The sequence below is a fragment of the Erythranthe guttata genome, chromosome 10, assembly GCF_056151865.1.
Source record: "Erythranthe guttata isolate IM_541 chromosome 10, IM_541, whole genome shotgun sequence".
NCBI lineage: Eukaryota > Viridiplantae > Streptophyta > Magnoliopsida > Lamiales > Phrymaceae > Erythranthe > Erythranthe guttata.
This window is the reverse complement of record NC_142542.1, coordinates 19,569,348-19,584,057: the sequence shown is the minus strand read 5'-3', so window position 1 is coordinate 19,584,057 and position 14,710 is coordinate 19,569,348. Positions and strand designations below refer to the sequence as shown.

General features: G+C 32.1%; 2 protein-coding genes across 3 annotated transcripts; both read left to right on the top strand.

Annotated features, from left to right (window-relative positions):
- The first annotated feature begins 2,757 nt into the window (after positions 1-2,757).
- Positions 2,758-7,488, top strand: SVR3 (elongation factor family protein). The gene is made up of 14 exons (XM_012972616.2): positions 2,758-3,229; positions 3,605-3,714; positions 3,844-4,047; positions 4,200-4,376; positions 4,478-4,630; positions 4,818-4,907; positions 4,996-5,130; positions 5,213-5,329; positions 5,431-5,582; positions 5,681-5,765; positions 5,945-6,039; positions 6,208-6,373; positions 6,465-6,660; positions 7,265-7,488. The coding sequence occupies exons 1-14, from the start codon at positions 2,995-2,997 to the stop codon at positions 7,402-7,404; spliced, it is 2,055 nt and encodes a 684-aa protein (XP_012828070.1). The 5' UTR covers positions 2,758-2,994; the 3' UTR covers positions 7,405-7,488.
- A 1,543-nt stretch (positions 7,489-9,031) lies between these two features.
- LOC105949326 (calcium-dependent protein kinase 32) lies at positions 9,032-13,079 on the top strand. 2 transcript variants are annotated; one of them, XM_012972614.2, is made up of 8 exons: positions 9,032-10,026; positions 10,410-10,533; positions 10,624-10,767; positions 11,079-11,231; positions 11,344-11,459; positions 11,540-11,707; positions 11,790-12,020; positions 12,700-13,079. In XM_012972614.2, exons 1-8 carry the CDS (start codon positions 9,523-9,525, stop codon positions 12,850-12,852), a joined length of 1,593 nt encoding a protein of 530 aa, XP_012828068.1. In that variant the 5' UTR covers positions 9,032-9,522; the 3' UTR covers positions 12,853-13,079. The 2 variants fall into 2 exon arrangements, with proteins under 2 accessions (XP_012828068.1, XP_088680588.1); XM_088824462.1 differs by having other exon boundaries at positions 9,197-10,026; positions 10,410-10,767.
- Positions 13,080-14,710: the final 1,631 nt, after the last annotated feature.

Below are 14,710 nucleotides of genomic sequence, written 5' to 3'. Positions count from 1 at the left end.
TGAGCTTAATTGGTTCAAATATTATACGCTTTGATAAAATATTACGATTTACGATTAGGTTCTTACATGTTTTAGGAATTAAATTTATTATTTTTATGACCAAATTGAATTAAAATGATATTAGACATTACTTATAAATAGTTAAATCAATTATGTAACACGTTATGTCAATAGTTAATCAACCGATTCAAATATTTGAATAATGTTTACTAATTGAAAGGATTTGAACTTAATCGATTCAAATCTTACTATTTGATTAAATTAAATATTAAAAGAAAATTCACAATATAGTATTTGTAGTATATAATTTTATTTTAAAGTAAGAAAACTACTAATTGGAATGAGTTATAATTTTTTCTTCTTCTAAATAAACATATTATTTTATTTTTTATTTGGATTTGTCGCTATCGATTTAATAACATAAGTGAGTTTGAATTAAGTTATGCATTTTTTTATATTTAATAGAGTATTCTTTACATTTTTAAATGGTGGAGTTTATTAATAATTCTAATAATATATAATTAATGATAGATGCTTGGCGTATTGAACCGCAATTCTTTATATTTTTCAAATTTTATTATATTAAAGTTGTTAATAATTTATTTAATATCATTTAATAATAATGAATGTTGCAATTAATATTTTAATTAACAGTATTTATACAATTATGGTTAAATGTATCATAATAAGTTAATGTGCTTGGATGGTTAGGAGTGATGAATGTACTAAGATGTCACAAGTTCTATCACTAATGAATGCATTTTTTCCGATTATTTATCAAATAAAACTTGTTCACAATGAATTTAAATTAATTATTTAATTAAAATATAGTAGGGGGTAAATTAGACAATTCAATGTTAATCAATTTTATATTAATTTAATAAAAAAAATAATCCAAGGATAATTTGGTAAAGTACTTCGTTTTTTAGAACATAAGTCATGTTATTTTCCTAGGGTCCAGATTTAATCTTAGAAAATTTCAATATTAATCAATTTTATATTAATTTAATAAAAAAATAATTCAAGGATAATTTGGTAAAGTACTTCATTTTTTAGAACATAAGCCATGTTATTTTCCTAGGGTCCAGATTTAATCTTAGAAAATTAATGGTGATTAATACATATCTCATATAAATTTAGAACCATAAAAAAATTCAAGAATCTTTCAAGAAGCAGAGAGAGAAAGACCGGAGAGAGAAATGGAAAAGAAAATGGATGGCTCGTAGAACTAATATATATTTTTAATATACAACATAGCCGCATAGAGACTAGAGAGAGCTATATTGAATTGTTCCTCATTACAAAAAATCCACTTTGATTTAAATATTTTTAGCAATTGATAATAAAAAGAAAAAAATGCATAAAATATTTTTTTATTTTACTTCAGCCTTGGTTATTTAATTTATATTTTTTTTATATAAAGCATATCCGTTATTAATTATATTACGAAATTACAAAATATATCTTCAAATTATATAATAATAATAATAATAATAATAATAATAATAATAATAATAATAATAATAATAATAATAATAATAATAATAATAATAATAATAATAATAATAATAATAATAATAATAATAATAATAATAATAATAATAATAATAATAATAATAATAATAATAATAATAATAATAATAATAATAATAATAATAATAAATATTCGAAATGAAAATCAATATTTAATAATTAGGATTTCCAGTTTTAGTATGAGTGGGCCTTAGGACTTTATTTTGAGCACGAATTTTGAATTTTAATAAATAAAAAAATAAAATTTTCTCTATATTCTTGGTGGATTCGAGAGTTCTTTTGTTTTGTAGGATTAAATCTAGAAATTAAATAGTAAGATGAAATTTATTAGTTAAAATTTGCATTTTAGAAAATAGAGTTTTTCTATTTGAGAATTCTTTTTAAAAATAGAAGTTATCAGTCCATATTTAATTAGACTCACCTAATTCGGCTTTTAGGCCCATAATTGTTTTGGTCCACAAAACTGAAAGTTTTATTTTTTATTTTAGCTACAATTTTGATCAATTTCAGCCCAATTCAAATAATCCGTTGAATAATTTTACTTTTTCAATAATTTTCAATTTCCATTTTTTATTTTAATTTATTAATTATGAAAAAAATGCAATTATAGTTGACTTCCACATAAAATTCTGACGTCGCCACTACATCTGCACAGTTTATATTATAACACAAACCCAAAACGATAAATTGGAAATAGTAATATAAATACATGAAAATAATAATAATCCTAAACAAAAAATACAAATTCATGATATTTTTTTAGATATTATTACCAAGTGTGTAGATAGTTTAATTAAAAAAGGGTAAATTACAAATACCCCCCTGAGGTATGGTCAAATTACAAAACCCCCCTCTTGTTTGGATAATTACATCTACCCCCTCAACTATGATTTTTTCTTACACCTCCACCCTTATGGTGCCAAATTCAACATAATCATCTAGATTCCGTGAAATTTGCTCTAGTTTGTACTCATTTTGTGTAAAAATACAGTTTCCGATGCACCAAAAACTGATATATACAAGCTAAAAATCACATATTATGATCATCTTGCTTCATAATGTAGAGTTTGAATGAGATAAAACGGGTACAAAAGTGATAATATTCCATATAATCTCGAAGATTTCACTAAATTTGAAGAGTTGAGGGGGTGGTTGTAATTATCCAAACAAGAGGGGTATTTTTGTAATTTGACCATACCTCAGGGGGGTGTTTGTAATTTACCCAATTAAAAAATTATGCTAAAAAACTTGTCCATAAAAAAGAAAGAAAAAAAAAACAATTTAATCCAAATAAGAAAAAAACCAGTAGCGGCTGTGCTTTGTTGGTGACGACGTCCGAAAAGAAAGTATAACAGCCTCTCACTTCTCACTTCTTCTAACCATAGCCCAATCTCTCTCTCTCTCTCTCTTCTCTCTCTCTCTCTCTAAATCCACAGCTAGCTAGAGCAAAGAGAAGAGATAATGGAGATGGCTATCGGCTCACACCCAACTTGCAAACTCACCCCTACTAAATCTCTCCTCTCTTCGTCAAGAATCATCGAACCCTCTAAATTGAACCCCATTTACAGCTCTTCGTGGCAGAAACGCCAGTTTCATGGCAGAGCTTTATCCATTAAGACGAAATCTATTAATTCAAGAACCCCTCTTCGTAATTCCGTCAAGTGCTCTGTTACTGAAGCTACGGACAGTACCACCGGTATCAAATTATGATCCCTTTTTTTTTTTTCTCAAATTTTGTTAGTTTATATCTGAACCAGCGTGTTGGGTTTTTGCTGTTTGATGTTGTACTATGTGATTTTGATTAATTGATTCTATGGTGTTAGAAACAGTTGTGCATAGATGTTTTTGTGTTGCTCTGATTTAATTTAATACGATTTATTTATTCGGCTGCTGTTGATGATGAGTTGTTTACTTATGTGTAAGAGTTGTGTTCATGCAATTGAAAAAGGTACTAAGGTTGGAGCATACTGTGAAGTGTTTTATTTAACAGCACGACTCCAACGTGTTCGTAGAAATGCCTGTACTCGATTGAGCTCTGATATTTATATGTTTCGTATAATTGTCTTCTTAGAAATAAAACCCCAGTTGGTAAGAAGAGACGGGATACGGAATATAGCAATTGTTGCACACGTTGACCACGGGAAGACCACTCTGGTCGATGCTATGTTGAGACAAGCGAAGGTATGTTATATAATTATTTAATCTTACTACAGATTTAACTAGATTACTCGTTACTAGGGAGTGATGCTATCTATGATTTGTTATGGTTGTCGATTTGTTGTGGCTGAATTCTGTTTCTTAATTGTGCAGGTTTTTCGGGACAACCAGTTCATGCAGGAGAGAATAATGGATTCGAACGATATAGAGCGTGAACGGGGAATAACAATTCTCAGCAAAAACACGTCGATTCAATATAATGATACGAAGATTAATATAATCGACACTCCAGGTCACTCCGACTTTGGAGGTGAGGTGGAGCGCATTCTCAACATGGTCGAAGGAATTCTTTTAGTGGTACTGCTTTCCTCCGAAATCTTTGTCTGATCATGTTGATGATGTCATCATTTTTTTTATATTCATAACAATCTTTATTCGTTCATATTGAAATTGAAAATACAATCTGTTGTCATATAGTTTATTATTAATTTTTTTTTATATAATTGTAGGTAGATTCTGTGGAGGGTCCAATGCCACAGACGAGATTTGTTTTGAAGAAGGCTCTTGAATTTGGGCATGCAGTTATTGTCGTTGTCAACAAAATCGATAGGAGTTCTGCTCGGCCGGATTTTGTCGTTAATTCAACTTTCGAATTGTTTATCGAACTAAATGCAAATGATGAACAGGTATGTATATATATATATATTTGCGTCTCTATCTCTTTTTCTCTTAAGTAAGGATCAAACCAGAAAGATCAATATATTTGGTAAATTTGTTCTTATTGCAGTGCGATTTCCAAGTTATATACGCGAGTGGCATCAAAGGAACAGCTGGACTTTCACCTGAAAAATTAGCCGATGATCTTGGACCACTTTTCGAGACCATCGTTAGATGCATACCGGGCCCACAAATTGCCAAAGATGGTGTTCTTCAAATGCTTGTGAGTGGTCCTTCTTTATGTTTATTTGACCCTCTTTCGTCATTTTAATGCATCTATTAAAGAAACAAATGAAGTTGTGATAATATTTTATTGAAAGACGAAAAATGAATTTTGGCTCCGTTGGATGTATTTCTCTCATATGAGAATGGTCTAACGTTTTAATCACTACTGAAACATTTTTTTCCAGGCTACAAGCATTGAATATGACGAGCATAAAGGGCGGATTGCTATTGGACGTTTGCATGCAGGTGCATTGCGCAGGGGAATGGATGTGCGGGTATGCTTACTTTTGAAGACTTCATACCGATTTTTTTTAATTACAATTTTATTTGTAAATATATATATAAAATCTGTACTTTCTTCAGATTTGTTCGTCAGAAAACGAGTGCAGATTCGGTAAAGTGAGTGAACTTTTCGTGTACGAGAAGTTCAATAGAGTTCCTGTAGACACAGTAGAAGCTGGCGACATTTGTGCTGTTTGTGGATTCGATGATATTCAGGTATGAATATAATTGAAGAAAGCTGATACTCATAAAAAAAAAATCGTGATAATAAATATAATTTAATTTAATTTTAATCCAGATTGGAGAGACAATTGCGGATAGAGCTTTCGGAATGCCGTTACCCTCAATTAAGGTGGAAGAACCCACAGTGAGAATGGCTTTCTCAATCAACACTTCGCCTTTTGTGGGCCGTGAGGTATAATAATAATATATTTGGCCGAAAATAAAATAAAATAAAATAACTATTTTTATGAACTTTTTTTATCGAGATTTGTGTTTTGTTTTATGGAATTTTAGGGAAAGTATGTGACTGGAAGAAACCTGAGGGATCGATTGTTCCGTGAGCTTGAGAGAAATTTGGCAATGAAAGTCGAAGATGGTGAAACTTCGGACACACTTATTGTTAGTGGGCGTGGTACTCTGCATATCACTATATTAATCGAAAACATGTAAGAGACAAGTGTATACATACATATATATCAAATGTAATTTTTTTTGTAATACATACATCTTTAAATATTTCTGATTTGTTCTATTCTTTTTCCAGGCGTAGAGAAGGATACGAGTTCATGGTGGGCCCACCCAAGGTTATCAATAAAAAAGTGAATGACAAGTTGTTGGAACCTTATGAGGTGTGATTATTTCGTTTCTTATATCTTTCTTTCTTTCTATTTTTTTTTTCGTCTAAGTTTCTGATATCTTTTTACAAGGCATGTAGAAATGGTTATAAATGTCGAAATTTTTTAGATTTATGTGTTCGTGTTATTTCTAATTTAAAAGATTATAATTTGAAATTTGGTGTTTATTGCAGATTGCTATTGTGGAGGTACCGGAAGAATACATGGGCCCCGTAGTGGAACTTCTCGGTAGAAGGCGCGGACAGATGATTGATATGCAAGGAACTGGGTACGAACTTATATCACTTCCATAACTATTATCGAATATATATATACATATATATACATATATTATAAATATATTCTAAAAAATGTCTTTGGAACAATTTTTATTTTTATTTTTTATAATTAATAATGAGATGTTATAATCTTGTTCTCGATTTTGCATTGCTTTTAGAGCGGAAGGCCAAACTATGATGAAATACAAGATACCAACAAGAGGCCTCCTCGGATTGCGAAATTCGATTCTGACCGTTTCTCGAGGCACAGCACTTCTGAATACAATATTTGATGAATATGGTCCGTGGGCTGGTGATATTAATACCCGTGATTTGGGCTCACTGGTAAGTAATTATTTATTTTCAAACAGCATCTTTTGTCAATATTATGAAAGGGAACTTTCATTTATTCACAATTCATTTTTGTTATACAAAGGTTGCTTTTGAGGGTGGAACGAGTACGTCTTATGCTCTAGCAAGTTCGCAAGACAGAGGGCAGATGTTTATTCGCCCCGGTGTTGACGTGTACAAAGGTCAAATAGTGGGCATTCATCAACGCCCGGGCGACTTAGCGTTAAACGTGTGCAAGAAAAAAGCCGCCACAAATGTCCGTTCGAATAAAGAAGTATCAGGTGACATATTATTATTATTATTATTATTATTATTATTATTATTATTATTATTATTATTATTATTATTATTATTATTATTATTATTATTATTATTATTTTTACAGAAATATATATTTACAAATTGCTGTTTTGTTCAAATAAAGCTCCTACATTTGTTTTCACATGTTTAAAATGGGATCGTTGGTCACGTTTTTGCCTTAATTTCAAAATCCCGCAGTTATAAGATTTTCAAATAATTTGAAGTAAATGTGGAAAGTTACAAATAATTTTTTTTATCTTTTCTAAGTTGGTCCCTTGTTAGGGTTTTATCGCATTCAACACCCCTGTTTTTTCTCTAATTGCTAAAGAATTCCCCGTGTTATTTTATTAGCACAAACCCCCTATGATTCAATTTCATTAGCTAAGTGGCCCCTAAAAACTCATTAGTAACACGAAGAGATTTTTAGCGATTCGAAATATCAAAGGGGTACTGAATGCAATACACTCTCATTATTACTACTTGATAAAATATTTACACGAGTAAATTTAAATTATTGTTAGTTAGTTTGTTTCGTTAACTATTTTCTCGTCTGGAAAATGAAAATTCTTGATTGGTGCAATGTAGTGGTTTTGGATACACCTGTGGAGTTCAGTCTCGATGACTGCATAGAGTACATTCAAGAAGACGAGCTCGTTGAAGTTACTCCCGCTAGCATACGCATGTGCAAGAACCCTAAGATGCTCAAGAAATTCCGTGGAAATTAATTGATTTTGTTTTATTATTATTTTTATACGAGCAATGGGAGATTTGCTAACACGACCCTTCGTTGAATTTGGGCGTGGTAACAAGCGAATGAGAGTTCGCCAGCTGTCGATGGCTGTAGCGTTTGATGCTTTCGACACTTTGTAAAGGTCTTTTACGAAGAGATGGGGAGATTTTTGAACCTTGAATATGTGAGGTGGTGGTTAATACTTGATAGCAGTGTAGAACTGTTGATATAATTATATTGGGATATTTATTATTTTTGTCAAAAAATATTGATCTTTTTTGTTTGAGGATTATCTTAAAATGGATTAATGTTTTTTTTCTTTTCAAAATATAAATTATGTAAAATTACAAAAAAAACTCTCTAGTTTGGGTAATTACAACTACTGCCTCAGCTATATGTCTTCTTACAAATCCATCTTTATGGAGTTGAAGTGTTCTCTATTTGGTAGTTTTGCGAAAAAATGTTCAGATGCATCACAATTTTATATTTATAAGTCGAAATCCATATCTTATGATCATCTTGTTTTAAAACATGGAGCTGCAATCGGATGAAACAAGTACAAATTGAAAAAATATTCCATATAATATAGAAAATTCAACTAAATTTGACACTACGTGTAATATATTCATAGTTAAAGAATACTTGTAATTACTCAAACAAGAGGGGTCTTTTTGTAATTTGACTTCAGTTCAGGGATGACCGTAATTTACCCAGAACTAAAATCGTAGACCAACATAGTCGTTGGATAGCCACAATATAATTCATTTTTAGGAATAGTTCATGTTTACTTAACAATATTTAAGTTTGACTTTTTCAGAATGGGTAGAAGCGCGTACACGCCTAAATTATTTCAAATATATTTGACATTCAATTCAAAAAAGTATATAAAGACCTTTTATTTATTTTATTTTATTATTTTTTAATATTTTTTTTGATATTGGGAGTCCAATTGCGGAGCTTGACCAAGTCAATGTAAATGTAGCCTTCTAAGAATGTACCAATTCATCACATGTTGCTTGTTGATTTATTAATTGACTAAACTACCCTTATAGTACTATAGGGAGCTAATTAATATTAAATAAAAGTATATTATTTAATTAATTATAACTCATATCATCAACCAATCAAAGAAAATATTACATATATATATATAAGAAATGCAAAAATATTACAAGAAGTTGGAGGAGTCCAAAGTCAAAACATAGAAATTGGAGGGTAAAATTTGCAATTAAGGCAAACTCCAGGCGCTCTTATGCAAACTTATTGGTGGGCTTCTAGAAAGCTGCCCAACAGTTTCTTAACCACCACACTCCACATTTACGTTATGATTTTATGAACACACGATTTTTTGGTGTTATGACCTTTTTGCCCTTGATACTTTCACAATTTCCCAATTGAACCATTCCTCCATATATTTATTAAAAAAAAAAACCATTTGTTTTGAAACAAGAGGTCATGATGTTGTAACTTACAAATGTCAATCCAATTTAAAAGTCAAAATGATTTCATTGCAAAATTAATTTGTTTTGGGGGGATCAAAATTCAATTTCTCATAAGAGTGCTTTTGGACAATTAGGGGAATAACAAGGGTATATTAGTAAAAACAAGTATCCGTGTGAAATGTCTTATGTCTATCACTCTCTCTCTCTCTCTCTTCTTTCTCTCTCTACTACTTCTTCTTCTTGAGCTGATACATTAAATTCCTCATCTCAACATTTTCTCTCAAATCCCCAAACCCTTTCCCCTCCCCTTAAATCTCCCTCACGAGCTTCCCACAGTTCTTCGGCATCCCTAAATTTGACGTAGAAATTTCTCACAGACTTTTTCTTTGCAAAATCTTCAAAGATTTGAAGTTTGTGTAATTGGCTTTCGAAAACCCATCAAATATTGTGGAAAAACCCCACTAATTTATTCCCATTTTTCGTTTAATTTCTTTCATTCGTGTTGATTGTCGAAGTTGGGTACTGTTTGTACTGCGATCTGTACAAACCCAGTTAGCTGAAAGATCAAAAAGAAGAAGTAAATTGGGGTTTTTACTTGAAGATTTCTCCTCCTTTGACTTGTCTGCGGTGCGCGTAAATCGGAAGAACCAAAAATTTGATCGAGATTTTTAATGGGTAATTGTTGTACATCCCCCAAAACTTCCGATGAGAAAATCAGGGGAAAGCACAAACCGAATCCTTTCTCAATCGACAATGGCGGCCACGCAGTACCAAACGGTGGGTTCAAATCGTTTGTATTGACCAATCCAACGGGGCATAATATCGAAGAGTTTTACGAACTGGGGCGCGAGCTCGGACGGGGTGAATTCGGTGTCACGTATTTGTGTACCGATAAAACCAGTAAGGACGTGTTTGCCTGTAAATCGATATCGAAGAAGAAGCTGAGGACGAGAGTGGATATCGAAGATGTTAGGAGGGAAGTCGAGATCATGAAGCATTTGCCTAAGCACCCGAATATTGTTAGCTTGAAAGATACTTACGAGGACGATTACGCCGTCCACTTGGTTATGGAGTTGTGTGAGGGCGGTGAATTGTTCGATAGGATCGTTGCGAGGGGGCATTATACTGAAAGGGCTGCTGCAGCCGTGACTCGTACGATTGTCGAAGTTATTCAGGTGAAAAAAAAATACTTATCGAATATTCTGCGTTTTTGTAATTTATGAATTTGTTTGCATTTTGTGTGGGGTTTTGCCAATCGATTGTTAGTAGTTCTTGATCAATTGTCGGGATGTGGTGTTTTTTGAGCACTCGTGTTTACGCTTGATAGTCGAAGCTTGGTTTAGTTAGCTGCATTTGTTGGGCTTATTGACATCTGTTTTCAGTATCGAGACTTTTGCATGCGTTGATTGTTTTGTGGAGTTTGAATTTGTCATAACCACAAGTCTACTTTCGTGACATGCAAATTTGTTTCGTCTTTGTCAAATTGGTTCCATTTTTCGTGCTGATTTGCTTAATCTTTCTTGATTTCAATATTCTAATAGCTTCGTTCTATTTGCAGAATTGCCATAAGCACGGGGTCATGCATCGCGATCTAAAGCCCGAAAATTTCTTATTTTCAAATAACAAAGAGACGGCACCGCTCAAGGCCATCGATTTCGGGCTCTCGGTTTTCTTCAAGCCCGGTAAATGCTCGATACTCTCTATTGCTCAGTTATACAATTGCATTCTTGATTCTTCATTTCTTTACTCATTTATTCGAAATTGTATTACAGGCGAGAGATTCAACGAGATTGTAGGAAGTCCTTATTACATGGCTCCTGAGGTACTCAAAAGAAACTACGGTCCAGAAGTCGATGTTTGGAGTGCCGGTGTCATTCTTTATATCTTACTTTGTGGTATTCCGCCTTTTTGGGCTGGTAAGTTCTTTTTCTTATCTCGAGTTTCTAAAGCCTCGTTTGGTTATCACTATTAATTACTATTGACTAAATAGTAGGATTTTAGTGACGTGTTTGGCTGATAAGATTCAAACTAATTGACCAAACATCTTATTAACTAAATAATTAGTTAGTTAGTAGGGAATTAATTCCAATCGAGTCTAATCCAATCTTATCCTATATAGGTAAGAAACGAGGCTCAATCCAGTCTAATACAATCTAACCTAATCTTAATATAATCCTACATATATGATTACATATTCTTGACTTGAGATGCCTTTTTTAAATAACAGAAACTGAACAAGGAGTTGCCCAAGCAATCATTCGTTCGGTTGTGAACTTCACAAGAGACCCTTGGCCTTTGGTTTCCGATAAAGCAAAGGATTTGGTCAAGAAAATGCTAAACCCTGATCCGAAACAGAGGCTTACAGCGCAAGAAGTCTTAGGTAACTTTTTTATATAGTCCATTTGGCAAAAATAAAAATCGGATCTTGATTAGTTTTTATAGCTTCGTTTTATGACATCAGAAATCTTGACAAGATTTTTTAATGATTGCAGATCATCCTTGGTTACAGAATGCGAAGAGTGCTCCGAATGTTTCTCTGGGTGAAACTGTGAGAGCTAGGCTTAAACAATTTTCGATGATGAATAAGTTGAAGAAAAGAGCCCTTAGGGTAATTCACGTCTCGATATTGTGGCTTGTTTGGCAAATTTTGTGTTGTTGTACTAAATTGTTTTTAATTTGGAATTTCAGGTGATTGCTGAGCATTTGTCGGTGGAGGAAGTGGCGGGAATTAAAGAGGGGTTCCAATTGATGGATACGGGCAACAAGGGCAAAATCGACATTCATGAATTGAGAGCTGGCCTCCACAAGCTTGGCCATCAAATACCCGAATCTGATATTCAAGTTCTTATGGAAGCTGTAAGTACCTTATATCTCGATTAGCTGGATTTTACCATTTGAACAAGGTGAATAAACGAGTTTTTTGTTTTTTTTGGTATAGGGGGATGTGGATAAGGATGGATATCTGGATTGTGCGGAGTTTGTTGCGATATCTGTACACCTAAGGAAAATGGGTAATGATGACCATTTACGAAAAGCCTTTCAATTCTTCGATAGAAACGAGAGTGGGTACATTGAGATTGAAGAGCTGAGAGATGCCTTTGCTGACGAGGCGGAAGCAACCAGTGAAGAGGTCATTAACGCAATTATTCAAGATGTCGACACTGACAAGGTGACTTTTAATCCTATATTTTTTATCAAAACCAACACAATTCTCTCTTTTCCTCTAAGATCATTAAAAAAAAAAAAGACAAATCTCCATGAAATACAGGGGTAGAAATTGGAACGGAATATCCAAAATTTTCCAATTTTGGAATAATATTTTTCATTCCGAATTCCGTAAGTCCGAATCCAACTTTTTTTTGGATCAGAATTGGAATATATACGAGATTCCGATTTCCGATCTGATTTTAGTTTCCAAAAATTACGTTCATAATGCCAATGTTATTATGCATTTTATATTTTAGGTAACTAAAAAGTAGAAATTTTACGAATTCCGCTTATTCCGATCCGAAATTTTCAGATTTTGGAACGAGGTTTTTTTCGTTCCAATTTCCGATTTTTCTTGGAACTGAATGGGACTTAGTTTTTCACTTCAGAAAGAAGGAAAAAAAAAACGGAATTTTTCTGATCCGATCCATCCGATTTTCACCCTATATTATATTTTTGAGTAGCAGTGGGGGGGGCCATGCCCCCCCCTGATGAATCATTTATAAAGGAACAAGACAAACCTATCTCCTTGATATAGTGATTGTCCTAAAATGGTGTTGTGTTGGTCAGATATTTTATGACCTAACCATTGATGAAAAAACGGGATTTAGTGTTTTAAAACGGAGTATTTGATCTTGCAGGATGGAAGAATAAGTTTTGAGGAGTTTGCTGCAATGATGAAATCGGGCACAGATTGGAGAAAGGCGTCGAGGCAATATTCTCGTGAACGATATAATAGTCTCAGCTTGAAATTGATGACGGATGGATCTTTACAAATGAGCAACGAAGCTTAGTTAGGGAAGAAAGATTGAACGAAACATCTACGCAAACGCGTCTCGTTTTTTTCTGTTGGTTATGCTTTATAATTTATATTGCCTGTTTTGTTTTGTTTGGAGGAGGGATGAAAAAATGTGAAGCATTGTTTTTTTTTTTTTTTTTTTTTTCTTGGAAATGTTTATAGTTGTAAATATTGCTACTAAACATAATTCAATTTATCTGTCCAAAAGCTTCTTATTTAAAACGTTTTCTTGTCCGATCAGATAAATTAATAATTTCGCTTGATTAATAATTTCTTGTGGTCTGGGCTCCGTATAAACGTACTAAATTACTAGTTTGATAATTTAATAATTTATCAGAAAAATGATTTCATGTATGTTGTGTATTCTAGTAAATAAAAAAAAAAAAAAAAAAAGCATTAGAGAGTAAGCGTTTGAGTGAATCTCCTATTTTTAGATATTTTGTGGATTTTTAGATAAGATGAATTTTGAGTGAGTCCTATTTTTAGATATTTTGTGGATTTTTAGATAAGATGAATTTCAGCTCGCTTAAAATGCCGACCCGAGGTTTCACCATAATCTTTGGGCTTTACTTTGTGTCGCCGTACGATGGAAGGTGCGAGCGACGTTTTCCTCTTGTTAGGGTTTTATATACCCTTTTCGTAGGACTCCACTTCTTTGTTTGAGTAACCTTAATTGGACTTTATGTGCATATGTGTGATTCAAATATTCAATGATTAAAAAGTTAAATTCAACTATCCATATGTGTATTCATCCATCTTACATGTGGAGTGTTGTGTTTCACAAAGTTGTTCACAATAGACAAAAATCAAAGCTACTTAATTTTAGCTGAGATTTAGTAGAGAAATCACAATTGATAATCACTTCTTGTTTCTTTGTTTGTATATATTTGCTTATGTACACACTGATTTATGTGTATCTATGCAACATTTTATCCATATGTACGCGTACGAAACGCGAAAATGTTAAGAAGTTGAATTTTGCGTGCTGCATAGATTAAAACATCTGAAACACGACACTAAGCTGCAAATTAGATTCAGTGCGAGGCTTATACTAATAATCATTACTACTTGGGGAAAAGGAATGGTGGAGATCTCTTTGCATTCAAACTTTTTGTGTTTTGACTAGCCTCTTTTTTATTTTTTATTATTATTTTTCTAATAGGAAATTAATAAGAAGTTAATATTTGCATTTAGAAAATTAGTATCAATATTTTATTATTGAAATGAACAATGATTGGAGGACCTAAGTGCAATTTTGAAAAAATATAGAGTTAGAATTGATGCATCATTCAGGGCATTTGATTAAAGTAGCCGATGTCTTATGACCCTAGATGGTAAAGGAGAAATGAGAAAATTAATTAATTATATGTAAGGCTTAAATAATAATATATAATACTTGATTGATTGTCATGTAAAGTTGATTACCATTATTATATTTTACTATGCTCTTTTTAAAAATTAATTTCACAAAAGTTGATTCCTTTTTTAAAGAGGGAATTCATATCTCATATAGTGTAATCGAGTAAATTTTCATTCTCGTGTAATAGCTTGTAAATCATATTAAGAGTCATTTTAGCTTAAGCTTATTTTAAATAGCTGATAAGTTGCTACGTCAAAAACTAGTTTTTAAAGTGTTTGGATGATGAACTTATAAGCTATTTTTACTCATTATAAGGTCTTTTGATAAAAATGTGAAATATAAGTACTTTTTAAAATGATCTTAAAAGCTCTCCCTAACAACTTATTTCTTGAATTTTTAAGATCATTCTAAAAACATATCAAACACTTTTGAAGAGACAATAAATTCTGAAACATTTTATAAGTTGGTTTTAACAGTTTATAAGTTTAGCCAA

What these genes read in the sequence shown, in the direction of transcription:
- SVR3 (XM_012972616.2), top strand. Translation starts at nt 2,995, where the DNA reads ATGGAGATGGCTATCGGCTCACACCCAACTTGCAAACTCACCCCTACT. An exon ending in TAAATGCAAATGATGAACAG is followed by an intron (nt 4,377 to 4,477) that starts GTATGTATATAT and finishes TTCTTATTGCAG; the next exon opens with TGCGATTTCCAAGTTATATA. An exon ending in GTGGATTCGATGATATTCAG is followed by an intron (nt 5,131 to 5,212) that starts GTATGAATATAA and finishes ATTTTAATCCAG; the next exon opens with ATTGGAGAGACAATTGCGGA.
- LOC105949326 (XM_088824462.1), top strand. Translation starts at nt 9,523, where the DNA reads ATGGGTAATTGTTGTACATCCCCCAAAACTTCCGATGAGAAAATCAGG. An exon ending in TACAGCGCAAGAAGTCTTAG is followed by an intron (nt 11,232 to 11,343) that starts GTAACTTTTTTA and finishes TAATGATTGCAG; the next exon opens with ATCATCCTTGGTTACAGAAT. An exon ending in TGAAGAAAAGAGCCCTTAGG is followed by an intron (nt 11,460 to 11,539) that starts GTAATTCACGTC and finishes TTGGAATTTCAG; the next exon opens with GTGATTGCTGAGCATTTGTC.